The 20529-nt window shown below is 36.7% G+C and overlaps 7 protein-coding genes across 7 annotated transcripts; all 7 read right to left on the minus strand.

Moving 5' to 3' along the window:
• Positions 1 to 1111: 1111 nt before the first annotated feature.
• On the minus strand, positions 1112 to 2038 carry LOC108891839 (olfactory receptor 11A1-like). Its single transcript, XM_018689170.1, has one exon. It carries the CDS (start codon positions 2036 to 2038, stop codon positions 1112 to 1114), a length of 927 nt encoding a protein of 308 aa, XP_018544686.1.
• A 3420-nt stretch (positions 2039 to 5458) lies between these two features.
• Positions 5459 to 6385, minus strand: LOC108891838 (olfactory receptor 11A1-like). Its single transcript, XM_018689169.1, has one exon. It carries the CDS (start codon positions 6383 to 6385, stop codon positions 5459 to 5461), a length of 927 nt encoding a protein of 308 aa, XP_018544685.1.
• Positions 6386 to 7646: 1261 nt separating this feature from the next.
• LOC108891837 (olfactory receptor 11A1-like) lies at positions 7647 to 8573 on the minus strand. Its single transcript, XM_018689167.1, has one exon. The coding sequence runs from the start codon at positions 8571 to 8573 to the stop codon at positions 7647 to 7649; it is 927 nt and encodes a 308-aa protein (XP_018544683.1).
• A 2729-nt stretch (positions 8574 to 11302) lies between these two features.
• LOC108891836 (olfactory receptor 11A1-like) lies at positions 11303 to 12229 on the minus strand. The gene has a single exon (XM_018689166.1). The coding sequence runs from the start codon at positions 12227 to 12229 to the stop codon at positions 11303 to 11305; it is 927 nt and encodes a 308-aa protein (XP_018544682.1).
• A 1266-nt stretch (positions 12230 to 13495) lies between these two features.
• LOC108891835 (olfactory receptor 11A1-like) lies at positions 13496 to 14989 on the minus strand. The gene is made up of 2 exons (XM_018689165.1): positions 14509 to 14989; positions 13496 to 13950 (listed from the first exon to the last, which is right to left on the minus strand). Exons 1-2 carry the CDS (start codon positions 14987 to 14989, stop codon positions 13496 to 13498), a joined length of 936 nt encoding a protein of 311 aa, XP_018544681.1.
• Positions 14990 to 16255: 1266 nt separating this feature from the next.
• LOC108891834 (olfactory receptor 11A1-like) lies at positions 16256 to 17749 on the minus strand. The gene is made up of 2 exons (XM_018689164.1): positions 17269 to 17749; positions 16256 to 16710 (listed from the first exon to the last, which is right to left on the minus strand). The coding sequence occupies exons 1-2, from the start codon at positions 17747 to 17749 to the stop codon at positions 16256 to 16258; spliced, it is 936 nt and encodes a 311-aa protein (XP_018544680.1).
• Positions 17750 to 19015: 1266 nt separating this feature from the next.
• On the minus strand, positions 19016 to 20509 carry LOC108891833 (olfactory receptor 11A1-like). Its single transcript, XM_018689163.1, has 2 exons — positions 20029 to 20509; positions 19016 to 19470 (listed from the first exon to the last, which is right to left on the minus strand). Exons 1-2 carry the CDS (start codon positions 20507 to 20509, stop codon positions 19016 to 19018), a joined length of 936 nt encoding a protein of 311 aa, XP_018544679.1.
• Positions 20510 to 20529: the final 20 nt, after the last annotated feature.

A 20529-nucleotide genomic window follows, 5' to 3' on the forward strand; every position in this document is an offset into this window, starting at 1 on the left:
CACACACACAGACACACAAACTCTCACTGTTACTTGAACAATTTGAAAGTACGCACTTTGCAGAAGGAGAATTAGAGCACAACAGAAAGATTTAAAATGTTAAAATCTGCGTTTGGTGATCATTGTGAACTTCATCATTACACCAAGACACAATGATACCACTATGAAAGGGTTCCTGCAAACCCGTATGATATGAACGGATACAGAGAGCAGAACAGTAAACATTAGTCGTATATTAAATAGCTTCCAAAGATCAGAGAAATCACATCTCTGTGTGATTGTTACAGAGGAGATGAGCATTATTTAGCTTGTCTGACCTGACAGAACAATCTCTTGAGGTGTTTAGTGATTTCTTTCATTTTCAGAGAGGGTGATACAAAACCACTTGTAAAGTCATGGTTAAACGTACAGTTTTTGGAAAATCAGTTTTCAGTCGAACTATAATGATATCATATGCACAAAAAGAGGAGAAGCTGATTAGAACCAGCAGGTGAGGTAAACAGGTCTGTGCAGCTTTTTTCCTGACCTCTCTACAGCTCCTAATGGATATGATCAGTATCCTGGTATATGTGAACAGGATGAAGATCATAGGAAGAAGTGCAAGATTAAACAAGGAAACCAAACCATTTACTGTTACTGCTACAGTGAAGTTTGAAAACCGAATTGTTGCAAAGAATTCCTTTCAAAGTCAAACCTACAGAGCTTTTTATTAGCATTCAGCGCTACTGTCGCCACAATGTGACAAGCAGGCAGAAGCCAAGCTAAAAGTAGAGGTTTACATATAGACACCTACCTGTCACAGGCCATGGCTGCCAACAGTAAAAAATCTGAATGGTAAGGAAATAACTACCAGACATGCACAACACGGTTTATTTTATTTTTTATTTTTCAAATTGTTAGTTAAAAAAGGTTTCATTCAAACCTGCCATTTGTCACACTGACATGAAAATCATCACAGATCCCGGAGCAGCTGAAAAACTGCAGTAAATAAATTTATCATCATATAGTTCAAGTTCAAGATACTCTTTACTGTTTCCACGATGAACAGTCCGTTTAAGAATTCACATCTCTACAAAGCTACTACTGTACATTAGTACTCTGTGTTAAGACATCAGATGATTTTGGCTGGACAGAACAACCTCTTGAGGTGTTTGGAAATTTCTTTCATTTTTAGACCGTATATGAGCGGATTAAACAAAGGATGATACAAAACTATTTGTAGTGTCATTATTAAGCGTGCTATTTTTGGAAAGTTGGATTCCACTCGAGCTATACTTACATCATATGCACTCAAAGAGGAGAAACTGATTAAAACCAACAGGTGAGGTAAACAGGTCTCTGCAGCTTTTTTCCTGACCTCTCTACAACTTTTATAGGATATTATAAGTATCTTTGTATATGTGAAAATTATGAAGAGCATAGGGAGTATTACAAGATCTATTAAAGCGATGACACCATATATGGTAATTAATCTTGAGCTTACACACTGAAGTCTGTAAATTGCATTGTTGCAAAATATTCCTTTTAAAGTAAAGTTACACAGTTTAGTTTCAGCACTCACTATTGCTGGGACTGCAATATGGCAAGCAGCTATGAGCCAAGCCAAAACCAGCAAAATACTGACAGTAGTTTTTCTCATGATGGTTGGATATTGCAGAGGTTGACATATAGACACATACCTGTCATAGGCCATGGCTGCCAACAATAAAAACTCTGCACTGCCTAAAGAGTAAAATATAAAAAATTGAAAGATGCAGGCTGAATATGATATGATCTGTTTTTCTGATACAAAATCAATGAGAAGTTTTGGGTAAATAGCAGTGCTGTAAAGGACACAGTTCAGCAGCAAAGCTGCAATGAAAATGTACATAGGCTCATGGAGGTTTTTGTAATTCATGATAAGGTACACAATAGTAGAGTTACTGCAGATTATTAGGATATAAACTATAAACAAAACCAAAAAATAAACATATCTATATTTGTCAACTTCCACATACCCACTAAGTTTTACATATGTAACATTTAATTCATCATCCATGAATGCTTCCTAAAAGTAAGTAAGTAAATGTTCAGTAATAAAACAGGCAGATTACCTTACACAACCAACTAACATTAATAATAATTCAAAAAAGAAACTCACTATAATAATTACGTTAACATATTACCTTTACTGGAGTGTTGTAATTCATTCACAGATACCACACCTTGAAATTAACTTGATGTTTGTTCATCTCCAAAATCTGAAAAGTAAATGGTTTGAGACTGTGGAGGGTTTTTATTAGATTGCTTCACCCAAATATCTCATTAAACATCCCAGCAAGAGGGGGACAGCAGTGAGATGGGCACAGTGTGGGCATGTTTTTTCCAGCTCTATGTGACACACAAGTTTGTTATTTAAAAACTCTAACTTTATTGGCCTCAGCCCCCTGCAACCCTTAAAGGATAAGTGCTATAGATAATAGATGGATGGAACGTTTACGTTGAATGCTATATTCTCTGAAGTTGCCCAGTGACTTCCTTTGTTTGTTTCCATTTACGCCATCAAAAGGTTCAAAACAAGCATGTCTGGTAAAAATACATCAGGCTAAAGGGAGTTACTCACCTGCCATTTAGTTCTAGCCACAGCCAAGCTAACAAGAAAACTTAAGCTGCAGCTGAAGAGAAGGACAGGCTCTCACTTATTTGAGCACTTACTGAGAGACTTTCCACTGTAGAAAGTCGGACTGCAGATCACAGAGAGCAAATTAAATCAGTGGAAACTTCACAAAATTGCAGCAATTGTCAGCACTGTGTGAGAAGCAACACAGCAGTAATGAAATGACATCATCATCACAGTCAAAATGGCGACCACCAAGCTCCTTCCTCATCTTGAGGAAGGGGAAGTAGCATGAGGGTGCCAAATCAGGTGAAAACAAATCATCAAATCATCACTCAAAGAGCTGCTTAAGTCAGGCCAAAAACTCAGCAATCACCCCTCACACAACCTTATTCTATGCCATATTAAAGTCCATCATCATGGAATTAAGTTGATATTTTCTGTAGCATCCATTTGACACAGGATGGTTCTAGTTTTTACAATGTTGTGCAGTTGGAAGACTGCACTGACCACATGGTCAGTAATGAACTGGAGGCAGAGGTAATAACATCCAAAATAACTACATGATTAGACAATGTTTTCTGAGGTGTTTAGGGCCAAGTACAATAACTTCAGCTTTGTCTTCATCAAAAAGTAAAATATTACAGGTCATCAAGGCCTTTGTGCTCTGAAGACATGTCTGCAGTTTGGCTACCTGATTAGTTTAGTCTGGCCTCATAGATAAATACAGTTGGGTGTCATCTGCATAGCAGTGAAAATAATTTTAGTGCTTCCAGGTAATATTGCCTAAAGAAAGCATATATGGGGTGAAAAGTATCAGAACCCTGTGGAACTCCATGACTTACTTTTGTGCACATGGAAGAGTTATGAACAAACTGGAAACTATTAGCCAATTATCTACAAAGCCCACATTGTTTGTTTGTGGAGAGATTTTAGATGAATGGTAGAAATGTTTTTCCTGTTTTTTTGTGATACATCTTTGTGACCATTTTTAATATAATTTCTCTCCATATTTGCTGGACACCACCTCGACAGCCAGCGGTTGAATGATGACATGTGGCTATAGAGTTCAACATTGTGTTTGAATATGTACTGACTCAACAATTTGAATGACCTCTGAGTGGTGTAATCGAGTATTGTTACTGCTGATGTGAATAACAATTTTACTAATAATAATTATGCTTATCCTTAGCCAATCCAGCCTCCCAGTCAGGTCAGTCTCCAGCCTGCTAGTCAGCAGCCACCTCCAAGTTAGCCACTAGTCAGCCAGCCACCCACATGTTTCTGCTTCCAAGTCAGACAGCTTGCCAGATCCTGACCCTGAGTCTCTTGTCTTCAGGACTCGTGGCTTTTTCCAATATCTAGGGGTCAGAGCTCCTAGAAGGAAGTGTGGATCCCAGAGACATCAATCCCTAAATCTGCCAAGCTCTACAGAGCTTCAGCTGTTGATTGACCCTGAGTACCAGCTGTCCAATGACTCCAAGCCTCGGCTACCCAGTAATCCAGAGCCTCTGCTGCCCAGCTCCATGACTAACACTTAGCCAGACCTCAAGTTGGACCATGAGTTAAGTTCTGTCTTCTCCTGCAATGGGGTCCCAGCCGACATTTTGTCTGTTCCTGAATCAGGACTCTTGACAAATGTGATGCCTATTCCTGCATCCATTCTATCAACCAATCCCAGCCAACGTCTTGTTGGTTCCTAAAGCTGATCCTTCAAGTGTGTTCCTCGGTCTCAAGTTACAGATCTCCTGTCAGTGGTCTGGCTGACCCCTGCTCCTTGTCTCAAGTGAGCGGTCCAGCTGACTCCTGCCCCTCATGTCCAGTTAATAATCTGGCCCACATCAGCTCCAGAACTCCTGTCAACAGTTCCTTCTGTCTTGTAGCTGATTCTCCAGAATTCCAGTCTCTTTGTTGGCCTCCAGAGTAGTGTCACCAACTTTGCTGGCTTCTGCGTCATCCTTCAGCATTTCTTCCTAAGGGAACTGGCCTCCACCACCGCCCTCTTGCTCTGCTGTCTCAGGGAATCCGTCACCATTGCCCTCCTGCTCAGCCTCAAGTAGGGTCTTGTCTTCACCATTGGCATTTAGTGAGAACTTGCCTCTAGGCCACTCTCCCAAGCAGCCCCACCTATCTGTCTGGCAGGCCATCCGCCTGAGTTCCCCTGTCCCATACCTGCCAAGCCCTCAGGTCACCTGCTCAAGGTCCCTTGTGCCACTCCTGCCCAGCCATCAGGTTGTCCACACTTCAGAAACATTGTGTAACTATTTTACCTGAAAATAACACCATCAAAAATCATTGTGATGATACACTAATCTGAATTACAAAGATTTGTGCCTGTTCATGCACTATGTAACTTTGGTGAGCGGGTACGATTGAGATGTGCATAACTGTCAGTAGATTAAACTTCTCTACCGTAAATCTAGTTTGGTTAAAAAGACTTAGCAGTCATTAAAAACAGTATTTATCTTTGACAATCAGCAAGAATATTTTCATCAAATTCTAAACAGAGTTTGGCATATTTGTCATTGTGACAGCACTTCCAGTTCCAGAGGCCAGGGATCATAAGGAATGTACACCTTTGGGTCAAGTTTCAGTTCAGTGAGACAGAGCAGTAAGAGCCCTGGCAAAGTGACTGACTGGCTTTGTTTTCTGTAGAAGAAAACTGCTTAACTGTGTGGACTCAGAGCACAACAGAATTAATTACCTCTCATGGCTGCAGCGGCTGCCGTTGGTCAGTTACATTGTACCACTTTAAATTCCTTCCAACAATCATAACTTTAATATCTCTGCATTATTACAGAAGACGTAACAGTACATTAGCATCACTAACACCATGGTTCCTGCTGTATCACTTTTAATACATCACATTGCTTTGGTTTGACAGAACAGCTTCTTCAGATGTTTAGATATTTCTTTCATTTTCAGTCCATATATAATTGGATTAAAGAGAGGATGATACAAAATCATCTGTAAAGTCATTATTAAACGTGCAGTTTTTGGAAAATCTGATCCCAGTCGAACTATAATGATATCATATGCACACAAGCAGGAGAAGCTGATTAAAACCAACAGGTGAGGTAAACAGGTCTGTGCAGCTTTTTTCCTGACATTTCTACAACTTTGATAAGTGATTATAAGTATTCTAGTATATGTAAAAAGTATGAAGAGCAGAGGGAAAAGTGCAGTGATTATCACAGTAATGACACCAAATATAGATCGTACTCTCGAACTCACACAGTGGAGATTGTAAATTGAGTTGTTACAAAAAATTCCTCTCAAGGTTAAATTGCAAAGTTTCATATCTGCAGTCATTATTACTAGAACTGCAATGTGACAAGCAGGTACCAGCCAAGCTAAACACAGAAAAATACTGACAGTGGATTTTGTCATGATAGTTGGATATTGTAGAGGTTTACATATCGACACATACCTGTCATAGGCCATGACTGCCAAGAGTAAGAATTCAGAACTTCCTAATGAGTAAAACAAAAAAAATTGAAAGAGGCAGGTTGAATATGATATGATCTGTTTTTCAGACATAAAGTCAATTAACAACTTTGGGTAGATATTACTGGTGGATACAACAGAGTTGATTAACAAAGCTGCAATGAAAATGTACATAGGTTCATGGAGGTTATTGTGAATCCAAATAAGGCACACGATGGTGAAATTACAGCAGATTATTAAAATATACACTGTTAACATGATCACAAAATAGAGATATCTGTATTTGTGCACTTCTACATGCCCATCCAGAGTTATATATGTTATATTAAGTTCATCATCCATTAATGTAGTCTAATAATATTAATGTGAAATAATACAACAGGCAGATTACATAACTGGCATACATGACACAAAATTAAAAGAAGATTTCACTTTCATATCATCAATATCACCAACATAAAATGTGTACTCAGTACATTAAATCTGTTATCCATTAATGTTGTCATATTAAATAACCAGCCTACATGAGTGTTTTTAGTGTCAGACTATCACTAACATCCAACCTGTGCTGTGCCATACCTGACCTTACAACACATGTGACACATGTTCATCGCCAACATTCAGAAAATGAACTGTTAAAAGTCTGTGGAAAGTTTTTATCAGATTGCCTCAGCCTCCATGGATCTCATTAAACTCTCCACTAAACTCTAGAAGGTAAAGGATTTCATCAAACCCTGGAGGCCTTAAGTCACAACAATGTTTGACGTCTTTTACTTGGACAAGTGATTTCCAGCAGACAGCTTTGACATCTGTAAATTTGTGTTCATCTCTGTGCAAAGTGCATCAGTTGATAATTTTTGTTTCATCTGTATCCTGTGACTGGGCAAATGTCTTTTTCACTGAGCTGGTGTGAACATGGCACAAAAACTGCAATGACTGCAGATTGATTCAGATCCTGTAGATTGTTGCTGCATGTCAACCCACTCAAACCAACCCACCTCTCTCCATGGTTCATGTGACTGAAATATATGAACAGTTTAGCCCAGTATCAAATTTGGATAGCCTAGTATCATATAAATGTTGCCAGTGGGCTTTATATGCCCACTGTAGCAAGAGTCCTGAACCTAGCTCCTTCTTTCTAACAAGATTTAAAAACCCCCAACATTACCATTGTTATTGTTATTTATCCCAGTGTCATGTGTCAATACTATAGAGGACAGCTCTCTAAACTTTACTCCTACACAAGGTGATGGTGTCGTTGACAGTGCTGCAGCCTCACTGTGTACAACACTCAACAATGTTGCCCCTCTGAAAAAGACGGTGGGAACTGTTGGGTTTATCTCTCTGTAGTATTGTAAGGTCTTGACCCTACTCTGTAAAGTGCCTTTAGATACTGTGTGATGTGATTTGCTGCTATTCTATTAAAACTGACCTGAATTGATCTATTTTCATTACAAATAATGAACAGGTTAAAAACAAAATCTTTACACACTTTAGCTTCCAAAGATCAGAACATTCATATATCCGCATTATTAGTACATAAGAAATGTCTGTACACTAGCACCACTAACAACACTGTTAATGTAATATCACTTTTAATACATCACATTGCTTTAGTTTGACAGAACAGCTTCTTCAGGTGTTTAGATATTTCTTTCATTTTTAGTCCATATATAATTGGATTAAAGAGAGGATGATACAAAATCACTTGTAAAGTCATTATTAAACGTGCAGTTTTTGGAAATTCTGATCCCAGTCGAACTATAGTGACATCATATGCACACAAGCAGGAGAAGCTGATTAAAACCAACAGGTGAGGTAAACAGGTCTGTGCAGCTTTTTTCCTGACATTTCTACAACTTCGATAAGAGACTACAAGTATCCTGGCATATGTAAAAACTATGAAGAGAAAAGGGAAAAGTGCAGTGATTATCAGAAGAATAACGCCAAATATAGATCGTACTCTTGAATTCACACAGTGGAGATTGTAAATTGAGTTGTTACAAATTATTCCATTTAAGCTTAAACTGCAAAGTTTCATATCAGCACTCAGTATCACTGGAACTGCAATGTGACAAGCAGGTATCAGCCAAGCTAAACACAGAAAAATACTGATAGTGGTTTTTGTCATGATAGTTGGATATTGTAGAGGCTTACATATCGACACATACCTGTCATAGGCCATGACTGCCAAGAGTAAGAATTCTGAACATCCTAATGAATAAAATATATGAAATTGAAAGAGGCAGGTTGAATATGATATGATCTGTTTTTCAGACAAAAAGTCAATTAACAACTTTGGGTAGATATTAGCACTGAAAAGAACAGAGTTGATTAACAAAGCTGCAATGAAAATGTACATAGGTTCATGGAGGTTATTGTGAATCCAAATAAGACACACAATGGTGAAATTACAGCAGATTATTAAAATATACACTGTTAACATGATCACAAAATAGAGATATCTGTATTTGTGCACTTCTACATGCCCATCAAGAGTTATATATGTTATATTAAGTTCATCATCCATTGATGTAGTCCAATAATATTAATGTTAAGGAATACAACAGGCAGATTAAATAACCAGCATACATTAGTCAAAAGAGAGTTTTCAGTTTCACAATATAACTAACATCCAACCTGTACTGGAGTGTCTCATCCATTCACAGATACCTTACAATGCATGTGGTGTATGTTCATCTCCAACATTCAATGAGCAATGAACAATGAGCTGATAAAAGTCTGTGTAAAGTTTTTTTTTTTTATCAGATTACTTCAGCCTCCATGGATCTCATTAAATCCTCCACTAAAATCTTAACAGGTAAAAATCTTCATCAAACCCTGGAGGCCTGAAGTCACATCAACATTTGACGCTCTTTACTTGGAAGTATGTGTTATTATACGAGGGCTGTTTAGAGAAGTTTGGAGAAGCCCAATGTTAGGGCTTTGAACTTGAATTTTCTACACTATCACTCAGAGTTGATCTGCACGTGTATGCAACAAAAACTGTTTAACTCTTCACTGAAAAAAAAAACCCTTAAAAACTGGCAAAACATCTGCACTACACCAGAAAAAACATGCTAAAATACAGAAGAATACCGTGACATTCAAAAACTGTAAAATAATGGTTGCTGAACGTGTTGCAAATACATTACATAGCTGTTATTTTACAGTCAGAGTGCTTTGCTGCCAAGGAAACCTTTGTCAATTAATGAAAAATTAAACATGAAAAACACTAAAATATCACATAAAATAGACACCACCTTTAAATGACAGACATGTAATGTTACGTTACAGATTATCACCTAAAAATACTGCAGAAATACCAATAATATTTGTATGTTTAAAAAAACAAAAAATCATGACAACACAACAAAATCGCTTTAGTGCAGAAATGCTGGGAAAGTTAACATAAAACACCTTTTAAACCTTAATAATAAAAAATCTGGGTAAAATTAAAAAAAAGATAGGATAAAAATCTTTGCATAACAAATAGGGTATGTCCTGGTCAGTTATGACTCCAAAGTTCCCTACATTAGAACTGGAGGCAAAGGTAGCACCATCCAAAGTAACATATATGATTAGACAATATTTTCTGAAGTGTTTAGGGCCAAGTACAATGACTTCAGCTTTGTCTGAATTTAAAAGTAAAAAACTACAGGTTATTCAGACCTTTGTGTTCTGAAGACGTGTCTGAAGTTTGACTAACTGATTAGAGTCATCTGGCTTCATAAATAAATACAACTGGGTGTCATCTGCATAGCACTGAAAATAATTTCTGTGCTTCTTGTTAATATTACGTAAAGAAAGCATATACAGGGTGAAAAGTATCAGTCCAAGCACAGAGCCATGTAGAACTCTATGACTAACTTTTGTGTGCTTGGAGGAGTTATTGTTGACATGGACAAACTGGAATCTATCTGATAAGCCTGACTTAAACCAGCCTAGTGCTGTCGCTTTAGCCCCAATGACATGTCCCAGTCTCTGTGATAAAATCTTGTGATCAGTGGTGTCAAATGTAGCAGTAAGGTCTAACAGGACAAACATAGAGACAAGTCCAAGGCCAAACCCATTTCTCACAGTGTTCAGGTGGATTTTAGCCCATTCTTCTGCGCAGACAATCTTTCAACCTGGAATCTATCTGGGGGCCTGCTGGTGAATCTTGATTCTCAGTTCCTTCCACAAATGTTCTATTGGGTTTAAATTTGATGACTAGCTAGGCTATTACAACACCTTTATTTTCCTTCTCCAGAACCAACTGACAGTCTCCTTTGCAGTATGTTTTGGATCATTGTCCTACTGGAAGGTCCACCCTCATCTCAGTTTCATCTACCTGGTGGATGGCAACAGATTCTTCTCAAGGATTTCCCTGTGCATGGCTCCATTCATTTTCCATTCAATCATTTGGATATTGCCAGTACCATGACAAGAAAACCCATACCATGATGCTCTACATCCAAACTTCACTGTAGGTTTGGTATTTATAGGGTCATATGCAGAGCCATTTCTCCACCAAACATGGCGTGTCATCTTGATGCCAAAAAGTTACATTTTTTTCTCATCTGACCTCACTACATTCTCCCAGTAATCCACAGGCTTCTCCAAATGTTGTGTAGCAAACGTCAAATGAGCTTCAAAATGTCTTTTCTCCAGTGATGGAGTCTTCCAGGGTGATCATGCATCAAGACTGTGGTGGTGGAGTACATTGGCTATTGTGGCAACTAAACCTGCTGCTTCCAGGTCTTTCTTGGAGCTGTTTTCCAGTGCTCCTTGGCTCTTGGGTTACTCCTCTGACTAAATTTCTTGCCCATTTATAAATCTTACAAGGGGCTCCTGTCCATGGTCGGTTGATGGTGGAGTGATGTTCCTTTTCCCCTAATGTAGGTATATAGTTGACTAAAACATCGAGAACTACTGTAATTACTGTAACCTTAAAGCTTACAGTATGTAACCTGTCCATAAAAATAAACTGATCAGATCTAATCACGGATCTAAAAAGCAAGAAAAGGTTGAAGTTAGCTCAGAGAGATTTATTGAAGGGAGGCAGTTTAAATATACAATTACAGTTATTTAATACAATTATTATATACACTTAACTGTTTCATTGATGAAAAGTAAGTGGATCCAAACCAAATCTTCACTTTTCACATTAAATACCTTCCAGTGATCAGACCTTTCACATCCCTACATTATTACAGAAGAAAGAATGTACAATAGCATCACCAACACCACTGTTCCTGCAATATCACTTTTAATACATCACATTGCTTTAGTTTGACAGAACAGCCTCTTCAGGTGTTTAGATATTTCTTTCATTTTTAGTCCATATATAATTGGATTAAAGAGAGGATGATACAAAATCACTTGTAAAGTCATTATTAAACGTGCAGTTTTTGGAAAATCTGATCCCAGTCGAACTATAGTGACATCATATGCACACAAGCAGGAGAAGCTGATTAAAACCAACAGGTGAGGTAAACAGGTCTGTGCAGCTTTTTTCCTGACATTTCTACAACTTTGATAAGAGATTATAAGTATTCTAGTATATGTAAAAAGTATGAAGAGCAGAGGGAAAAGTGCAGTGATTATCACAGCAACAACACCAAATATAGATCGTACTCTCGAACTCACACAGTGGAGATTGTAAATTGAGTTGTTACAAAAAATTCCTCTCAAGGTTAAATTACAAAGTTTCATATCTACACTCATTATTACTAGAACTGCAATGTGACAAGCAGGTACCAGCCAAGCTAAACACAGAAAAATACTGACAGTGGTTTTTGTCATGATAGTTGGATATTGTAGAGGTTTACATATCGACACATACCTGTCATAGGCCATGACTGCCAAGAGTAAGAATTCAGAACTTCCTAATGAGTAAAACAAAAAAAATTGAAAGAGGCAGGTTGAATATGATATGATCTGTTTTTCAGACATAAAGTCAATTAACAACTTTGGGTAGATATTAGTGCTGAAAAGAACAGAGTTGATTAACAAAGCTGCAATGAAAATGTACATAGGTTCATGGAGGTTATTGTGAATCCAAATAAGACACACAATGGTGAAATTACAGCAGATTATTAAAATATACACTGTTAACATGATCACAAAATAGAGATATCTGTATTTGTGCACTTCAACATGCCCATCAAGAGTTATATATGTTATATTAAGTTCATCATCCATTGATGTAGTCCAATAATATTAATGTGAAATAATACAACAGGCAGATTACATAACTGGCATACATGACACAAAATTAAAAGAAGATTTCACTTTCATATCATCAATATCATCAACATAAAATGTGTACTCAGTACATTAAATCTGTTATCCATTAATGTTGTCATATTAAATAACCAGCCTACATGAGTGTTTTTAGTGTCAGACTATCACTAACATCCAACCTGTGCTGTGCCATACCTGACCTTACAACACATGTGACACATGTTCATCGCCAACATTCAGAAAATGAACTGTTAAAAGTCTGTGGAAAGTTGTTTTTTTTTTATCAGATTGCCTCAGCCTCCATGGATCTCATTAAACTCTCCACTAAACTCTAGAAGGTAAAGGATTTCATCAAACCCTGGAGGCCTTAAGTCACAACGTTTGATGTCTTTTACTTGGACAAGTGATTTCCAGCAGACAGATTTGACATCTGTAAATTTGTGTTCATCTCTGTGCAAAGTGCATCAGTTGATAATTTTTTTTTCATCTGTATCCTGTGACTGGGCAAATGTCTTTTTCACTGAGCTGGTGTGAACATGGCACAAAAACTGCAATGACTGCAGATTGATTCAGATCCTGTAGATTGTTGCTGCATGTCAACCCACTCAAACCAACCCACCTCTCTCCATGGTTCATGTGACTGAAATATATGAACAGTTTAGCCCAGTATCAAATTTGGATAGCCTAGTATCATATAAATGTTGCCAGTGGGCTTTATATGCCCACTGTAGCAAGAGTCCTGAACCTAGCTCCTTCTTTCTAACAAGATTTAAAAACCCCCAACATTACCATTGTTATTGTTATTTATCCCAGTGTCATGTGTCAATACTATAGAGGACAGCTCTCTAAACTTTACTCCTACACAAGATGATGGTGTCGTTGACAGTGCTGCAGCCTCACTGTGTACAACACTCAACAATGTTGCCCCTCTGAAAAAGACGGTGGGAACTGTTGGGTTTATCTCTCTGTAGTATTGTAAGGTCTTGACCCTACTCTGTAAAGTGCCTTTAGATACTGTGTGATGTGATTTGCTGCTATTCTATTAAAACTGACCTGAATTGATCTATTTTCATTACAAATAATGAACAGGTTAAAAACCAAATCTTTACACACTTTAGCTTCCAAAGATCAGAACATTCATATATCCGCATTATTAGTACGTAAGAAATGTCTGTACACTAGCACCACTAACAACACTGTTAATGTAATATCACTTTTAATACATCACATTGCTTTAGTTTGACAGAACAGCTTCTTCAGGTGTTTAGATATTTCTTTCATTTTTAGTCCATATATAATTGGATTAAAGAGAGGATGATACAAAATCACTTGTAAAGTCATTATTAAACGTGCAGTTTTTGGAAATTCTGATCCCAGTCGAACTATAGTGACATCATATGCACACAAGCAGGAGAAGCTGATTAAAACCAACAGGTGAGGTAAACAGGTCTGTGCAGCTTTTTTCCTGACATTTCTACAACTTCGATAAGAGACTACAAGTATCCTGGCATATGTAAAAACTATGAAGAGAAAAGGGAAAAGTGCAGTGATTATCAGAAGAATAACGCCAAATATAGATCGTACTCTTGAATTCACACAGTGGAGATTGTAAATTGAGTTGTTACAAATTATTCCATTTAAGGTTAAATTACAAAGTTTCATATCAGCACTCAGTATCACTGGAACTGCAATGTGACAAGCAGACCTTTTGCATCTCTACATTATTACAGAAGAAAGAATGTACAATAGCATCACCAACACCACTGTTCCTGCAATATCACTTTTAATACATCACATCACTTTAGTTTGACAGAACAGCCTCTTCAGGTGTTTAGATATTTCTTTCATTTTTAGTCCATATATAATTGGATTAAAGAGAGGATGATACAAAATCACTTGTAAAGTTATTATTAAACGTGCAGTTTTTGGAAATTCTGATCCCAGTCGAACTATAATAATATCATATGCACACAAGCAGGAGAAGCTGATTAAAACCAACAGGTGAGGTAAACAGGTCTGTGCAGCTTTTTTCCTGACATTTCTACAACTTTGATAAGAGATTATAAGTATTCTAGTATATGTAAAAAGTATGAAGAGCAGAGGGAAAAGTGCAGTGATTATCACAGCAACAACACCAAATATAGATCGTACTCTCGAACTCACACAGTGGAGATTGTAAATTGAGTTGTTACAAAAAATTCCTCTCAAGGTTAAATTACAAAGTTTCATATCTACACTCATTATTACTAGAACTGCAATGTGACAAGCAGGTACCAGCCAAGCTAAACACAGAAAAATACTGACAGTGGTTTTTGTCATGATAGTTGGATATTGTAGAGGTTTACATATCGACACATACCTGTCATAGGCCATGACTGCCAAGAGTAAGAATTCAGAACTTCCTAATGAGTAAAACAAAAAAAATTGAAAGAGGCAGGTTGAATATGATATGATCTGTTTTTCAGACATAAAGTCAATTAACAACTTTGGGTAGATATTAGTGCTGAAAAGAACAGAGTTGATTAACAAAGCTGCAATGAAAATGTACATAGGTTCATGGAGGTTATTGTGAATCCAAATAAGACACACAATGGTGAAATTACAGCAGATTATTAAAATATACACTGTTAACATGATCACAAAATAGAGATATCTGTATTTGTGCACTTCAACATGCCCATCAAGAGTTATATATGTTATATTAAGTTCATCATCCATTGATGTAGTCCAATAATATTAATGTGAAATAATACAACAGGCAGATTACATAACTGGCATACATGACACAAAATTAAAAGAAGATTTCACTTTCATATCATCAATATCATCAACATAAAATGTGTACTCAGTACATTAAATCTGTTATCCATTAATGTTGTCATATTAAATAACCAGCCTACATGAGTGTTTTTAGTGTCAGACTATCACTAACATCCAACCTGTGCTGTGCCATACCTGACCTTACAACACATGTGACACATGTTCATCGCCAACATTCAGAAAATGAACTGTTAAAAGTCTGTGGAAAGTTGTTTTTTTTTTATCAGATTGCCTCAGCCTCCATGGATCTCATTAAACTCTCCACTAAACTCTAGAAGGTAAAGGATTTCATCAAACCCTGGAGGCCTTAAGTCACAACGTTTGATGTCTTTTACTTGGACAAGTGATTTCCAGCAGACAGATTTGACATCTGTAAATTTGTGTTCATCTCTGTGCAAAGTGCATCAGTTGATAATTTTTTTTTCATCTGTATCCTGTGACTGGGCAAATGTCTTTTTCACTGAGCTGGTGTGAACATGGCACAAAAACTGCAATGACTGCAGATTGATTCAGATCCTGTAGATTGTTGCTGCATGTCAACCCACTCAAACCAACCCACCTCTCTCCATGGTTCATGTGACTGAAATATATGAACAGTTTAGCCCAGTATCAAATTTGGATAGCCTAGTATCATATAAATGTTGCCAGTGGGCTTTATATGCCCACTGTAGCAAGAGTCCTGAACCTAGCTCCTTCTTTCTAACAAGATTTAAAAACCCCCAACATTACCATTGTTATTGTTATTTATCCCAGTGTCATGTGTCAATACTATAGAGGACAGCTCTCTAAACTTTACTCCTACACAAGATGATGGTGTCGTTGACAGTGCTGCAGCCTCACTGTGTACAACACTCAACAATGTTGCCCCTCTGAAAAAGACGGTGGGAACTGTTGGGTTTATCTCTCTGTAGTATTGTAAGGTCTTGACCCTACTCTGTAAAGTGCCTTTAGATACTGTGTGATGTGATTTGCTGCTATTCTATTAAAACTGACCTGAATTGATCTATTTTCATTACAAATAATGAACAGGTTAAAAACCAAATCTTTACACACTTTAGCTTCCAAAGATCAGAACATTCATATATCCGCATTATTAGTACGTAAGAAATGTCTGTACACTAGCACCACTAACAACACTGTTAATGTAATATCACTTTTAATACATCACATTGCTTTAGTTTGACAGAACAGCTTCTTCAGGTGTTTAGATATTTCTTTCATTTTTAGTCCATATATAATTGGATTAAAGAGAGGATGATACAAAATCACTTGTAAAGTCATTATTAAACGTGCAGTTTTTGGAAATTCTGATCCCAGTCGAACTATAGTGACATCATATGCACACAAGCAGGAGAAGCTGATTAAAACCAACAGGTGAGGTAAACAGGTCTGTGCAGCTTTTTTCCTGACATTTCTACAACTTCGATAAGAGACTACAAGTATCCTGGCATATGTAAAAACTATGAAGAGAAAAGGGAAAAGTGCAGTGATTATCAGAAGAATAACGCCAAATATAGATCGTACTCTTGAATTCACACAGTGGAGATTGTAAATTGAGTTGTTACAAATTATTCCATTTAAGGTTAAATTACAAAGTTTCATATCAGCACTCAGTATCACTGGAACTGCAATGTGACAAGCAGACCTTTTGCATCTCTACATTATTACAGAAGAAAGAATGTACAATAGCATCACCAACACCACTGTTCCTGCAATATCACTTTTAATACATCACATCACTTTAGTTTGACAGAACAGCCTCTTCAGGTGTTTAGATATTTCTTTCATTTTTAGTCCATATATAATTGGATTAAAGAGAGGATGATACAAAATCACTTGTAAAGTTATTATTAAACGTGCAGTTTTTGGAAATTCTGATCCCAGTCGAACTATAATAATATCATATGCACACAAGCAGGAGAAGCTGATTAAAACCAACAGGTGAGGTAAACAGGTCTGTGCAGCTTTTTTCCTGACATTTCTACAACTTTGATAAGAGATTATAAGTATTCTAGTATATGTAAAAAGTATGAAGAGCAGAGGGAAAAGTGCAGTGATTATCACAGCAACAACACCAAATATAGATCGTACTCTCGAACTCACACAGTGGAGATTGTAAATTGAGTTGTTACAAAAAATTCCTCTCAAGGTTAAATTACAAAGTTTCATATCTACACTCATTATTACTAGAACTGCAATGTGACAAGCAGGTACCAGCCAAGCTAAACACAGAAAAATACTGACAGTGGTTTTTGTCATGATAGTTGGATATTGTAGAGGTTTACATATCGACACATACCTGTCATAGGCCATGACTGCCAAGAGTAAGAATTCAGAACTTCCTAATGAGTAAAACAAAAAAAATTGAAAGAGGCAGGTTGAATATGATATGATCTGTTTTTCAGACATAAAGTCAATTAACAACTTTGGGTAGATATTAGTGCTGAAAAGAACAGAGTTGATTAACAAAGCTGCAATGAAAATGTACATAGGTTCATGGAGGTTATTGTGAATCCAAATAAGACACACAATGGTGAAATTACAGCAGATTATTAAAATATACACTGTTAACATGATCACAAAATAGAGATATCTGTATTTGTGCACTTCAACATGCCCATCAAGAGTTATATATGTTATATTAAGTTCATCATCCATTGATGTAGTCCAATAATATTAATGTGAAATAATACAACAGGCAGATTACATAACTGGCATACATGACACAAAATTAAAAGAAGATTTCACTTTCATATCATCAATATCATCAACATAAAATGTGTACTCAGTACATTAAATCTGTTATCCATTAATGTTGTCATATTAAATAACCAGCCTACATGAGTGTTTTTAGTGTCAGACTATCACTAACATCCAACCTGTGCTGTGCCATACCTGACCTTACAACACATGTGACACATGTTCATCGCCAACATTCAGAAAATGAACTGTTAAAAGTCTGTGGAAAGTTGTTTTTTTTTTATCAGATTGCCTCAGCCTCCATGGATCTCATTAAACTCTCCACTAAACTCTAGAAGGTAAAGGATTTCATCAAACCCTGGAGGCCTTAAGTCACAACGTTTGATGTCTTTTACTTGGACAAGTGATTTCCAGCAGACAGATTTGACATCTGTAAATTTGTGTTCATCTCTGTGCAAAGTGCATCAGTTGATAATTTTTTTTTCATCTGTATCCTGTGACTGGGCAAATGTCTTTTTCACTGAGCTGGTGTGAACATGGCACAAAAACTGCAATGACTGCAGATTGATTCAGATCCTGTAGATTGTTGCTGCATGTCAACCCACTCAAACCAACCCACCTCTCTCCATGGTTCATGTGACTGAAATATATGAACAGTTTAGCCCAGTATCAAATTTGGATAGCCTAGTATCATATAAATGTTGCCAGTGGGCTTTATATGCCCACTGTAGCAAGAGTCCTGAACCTAGCTCCTTCTTTCTAACAAGATTTAAAAACCCCCAACATTACCATTGTTATTGTTATTTATCCCAGTGTCATGTGTCAATACTATAGAGGACAGCTCTCTAAACTTTACTCCTACACAAGATGATGGTGTCGTTGACAGTGCTGCAGCCTCACTGTGTACAACACTCAACAATGTTGCCCCTCTGAAAAAGACGGTGGGAACTGTTGGGTTTATCTCTCTGTAGTATTGTAAGGTCTTGACCCTACTCTGTAAAGTGCCTTTAGATACTGTGTGATGTGATTTGCTGCTATTCTATTAAAACTGACCTGAATTGATCTATTTTCATTACAAATAATGAACAGGTTAAAAACCAAATCTTTACACACTTTAGCTTCCAAAGATCAGAACATTCATATATCCGCATTATTAGTACGTAAGAAATGTCTGTACACTAGCACCACTAACAACACTGTTAATGTAATATCACTTTTAATACATCACATTGCTTTAGTTTGACAGAACAGCTTCTTCAGGTGTTTAGATATTTCTTTCATTTTTAGTCCATATATAATTGGATTAAAGAGAGGATGATACAAAATCACTTGTAAAGTCATTATTAAACGTGCAGTTTTTGGAAATTCTGATCCCAGTCGAACTATAGTGACATCATATGCACACAAGCAGGAGAAGCTGATTAAAACCAACAGGTGAGGTAAACAGGTCTGTGCAGCTTTTTTCCTGACATTTCTACAACTTCGATAAGAGACTACAAGTATCCTGGCATATGTAAAAACTATGAAGAGAAAAGGGAAAAGTGCAGTGATTATCAGAAGAATAACGCCAAATATAGATCGTACTCTTGAATTCACACAGTGGAGATTGTAAATTGAGTTGTTACAAATTATTCCATTTAAGGTTAAATTACAAAGTTTCATATCAGCACTCAGTATCACTGGAACTGCAATGTGACAAGCAGACCTTTTGCATCTCTACATTATTACAGAAGAAAGAATGTACAATAGCATCACCAACACCACTGTTCCTGCAATATCACTTTTAATACATCACATCACTTTAGTTTGACAGAACAGCCTCTTCAGGTGTTTAGATATTTCTTTCATTTTTAGTCCATATATAATTGGATTAAAGAGAGGATGATACAAAATCACTTGTAAAGTTATTATTAAACGTGCAGTTTTTGGAAATTCTGATCCCAGTCGAACTATAATAATATCATATGCACACAAGCAGGAGAAGCTGATTAAAACCAACAGGTGAGGTAAACAGGTCTGTGCAGCTTTTTTCCTGACATTTCTACAACTTTGATAAGAGATTATAAGTATTCTAGTATATGTAAAAAGTATGAAGAGCAGAGGGAAAAGTGCAGTGATTATCACAGCAACAACACCAAATATAGATCGTACTCTCGAACTCACACAGTGGAGATTGTAAATTGAGTTGTTACAAAAAATTCCTCTCAAGGTTAAATTACAAAGTTTCATATCTACACTCATTATTACTAGAACTGCAATGTGACAAGCAGGTACCAGCCAAGCTAAACACAGAAAAATACTGACAGTGGTTTTTGTCATGATAGTTGGATATTGTAGAGGTTTACATATCGACACATACCTGTCATAGGCCATGACTGCCAAGAGTAAGAATTCAGAACTTCCTAATGAGTAAAACAAAAAAAATTGAAAGAGGCAGGTTGAATATGATATGATCTGTTTTTCAGACATAAAGTCAATTAACAACTTTGGGTAGATATTAGTGCTGAAAAGAACAGAGTTGATTAACAAAGCTGCAATGAAAATGTACATAGGTTCATGGAGGTTATTGTGAATCCAAATAAGACACACAATGGTGAAATTACAGCAGATTATTAAAATATACACTGTTAACATGATCACAAAATAGAGATATCTGTATTTGTGCACTTCAACATGCCCATCAAGAGTTATATATGTTATATTAAGTTCATCATCCATTGATGTAGTCCAATAATATT

The sequence above is a fragment of the Lates calcarifer genome, linkage group LG1, assembly GCF_001640805.2.
Source record: "Lates calcarifer isolate ASB-BC8 linkage group LG1, TLL_Latcal_v3, whole genome shotgun sequence".
In the NCBI taxonomy this organism is placed as follows: Eukaryota; Metazoa; Chordata; class Actinopteri; family Centropomidae; genus Lates; species Lates calcarifer.

Bases quoted from the DNA above. Each gene is read 5' to 3' on its own strand.
- LOC108891836 (XM_018689166.1), bottom strand. From the start codon at position 12,229: ATGGATGATGAACTTAATATAACATATATAACTCTTGATGGGCATGTT.
- LOC108891838 (XM_018689169.1), bottom strand. From the start codon at position 6,385: ATGGATGATGAACTTAATATAACATATATAACTCTGGATGGGCATGTA.
- LOC108891839 (XM_018689170.1), bottom strand. From the start codon at position 2,038: ATGGATGATGAATTAAATGTTACATATGTAAAACTTAGTGGGTATGTG.
- LOC108891837 (XM_018689167.1), bottom strand. From the start codon at position 8,573: ATGGATGATGAACTTAATATAACATATATAACTCTTGATGGGCATGTA.
- LOC108891834 (XM_018689164.1), bottom strand. From the start codon at position 17,749: ATGGATGATGAACTTAATATAACATATATAACTCTTGATGGGCATGTT. The intron at 16,711-17,268 runs GTGTAGATATGA...TTGCAGTTCCAG, and splicing joins TGCAGTTCTAGTAATAATGA to TGATACTGAGTGCTGATATG.
- LOC108891835 (XM_018689165.1), bottom strand. From the start codon at position 14,989: ATGGATGATGAACTTAATATAACATATATAACTCTTGATGGGCATGTT. The intron at 13,951-14,508 runs GTGTAGATATGA...TTGCAGTTCCAG, and splicing joins TGCAGTTCTAGTAATAATGA to TGATACTGAGTGCTGATATG.
- LOC108891833 (XM_018689163.1), bottom strand. From the start codon at position 20,509: ATGGATGATGAACTTAATATAACATATATAACTCTTGATGGGCATGTT. The intron at 19,471-20,028 runs GTGTAGATATGA...TTGCAGTTCCAG, and splicing joins TGCAGTTCTAGTAATAATGA to TGATACTGAGTGCTGATATG.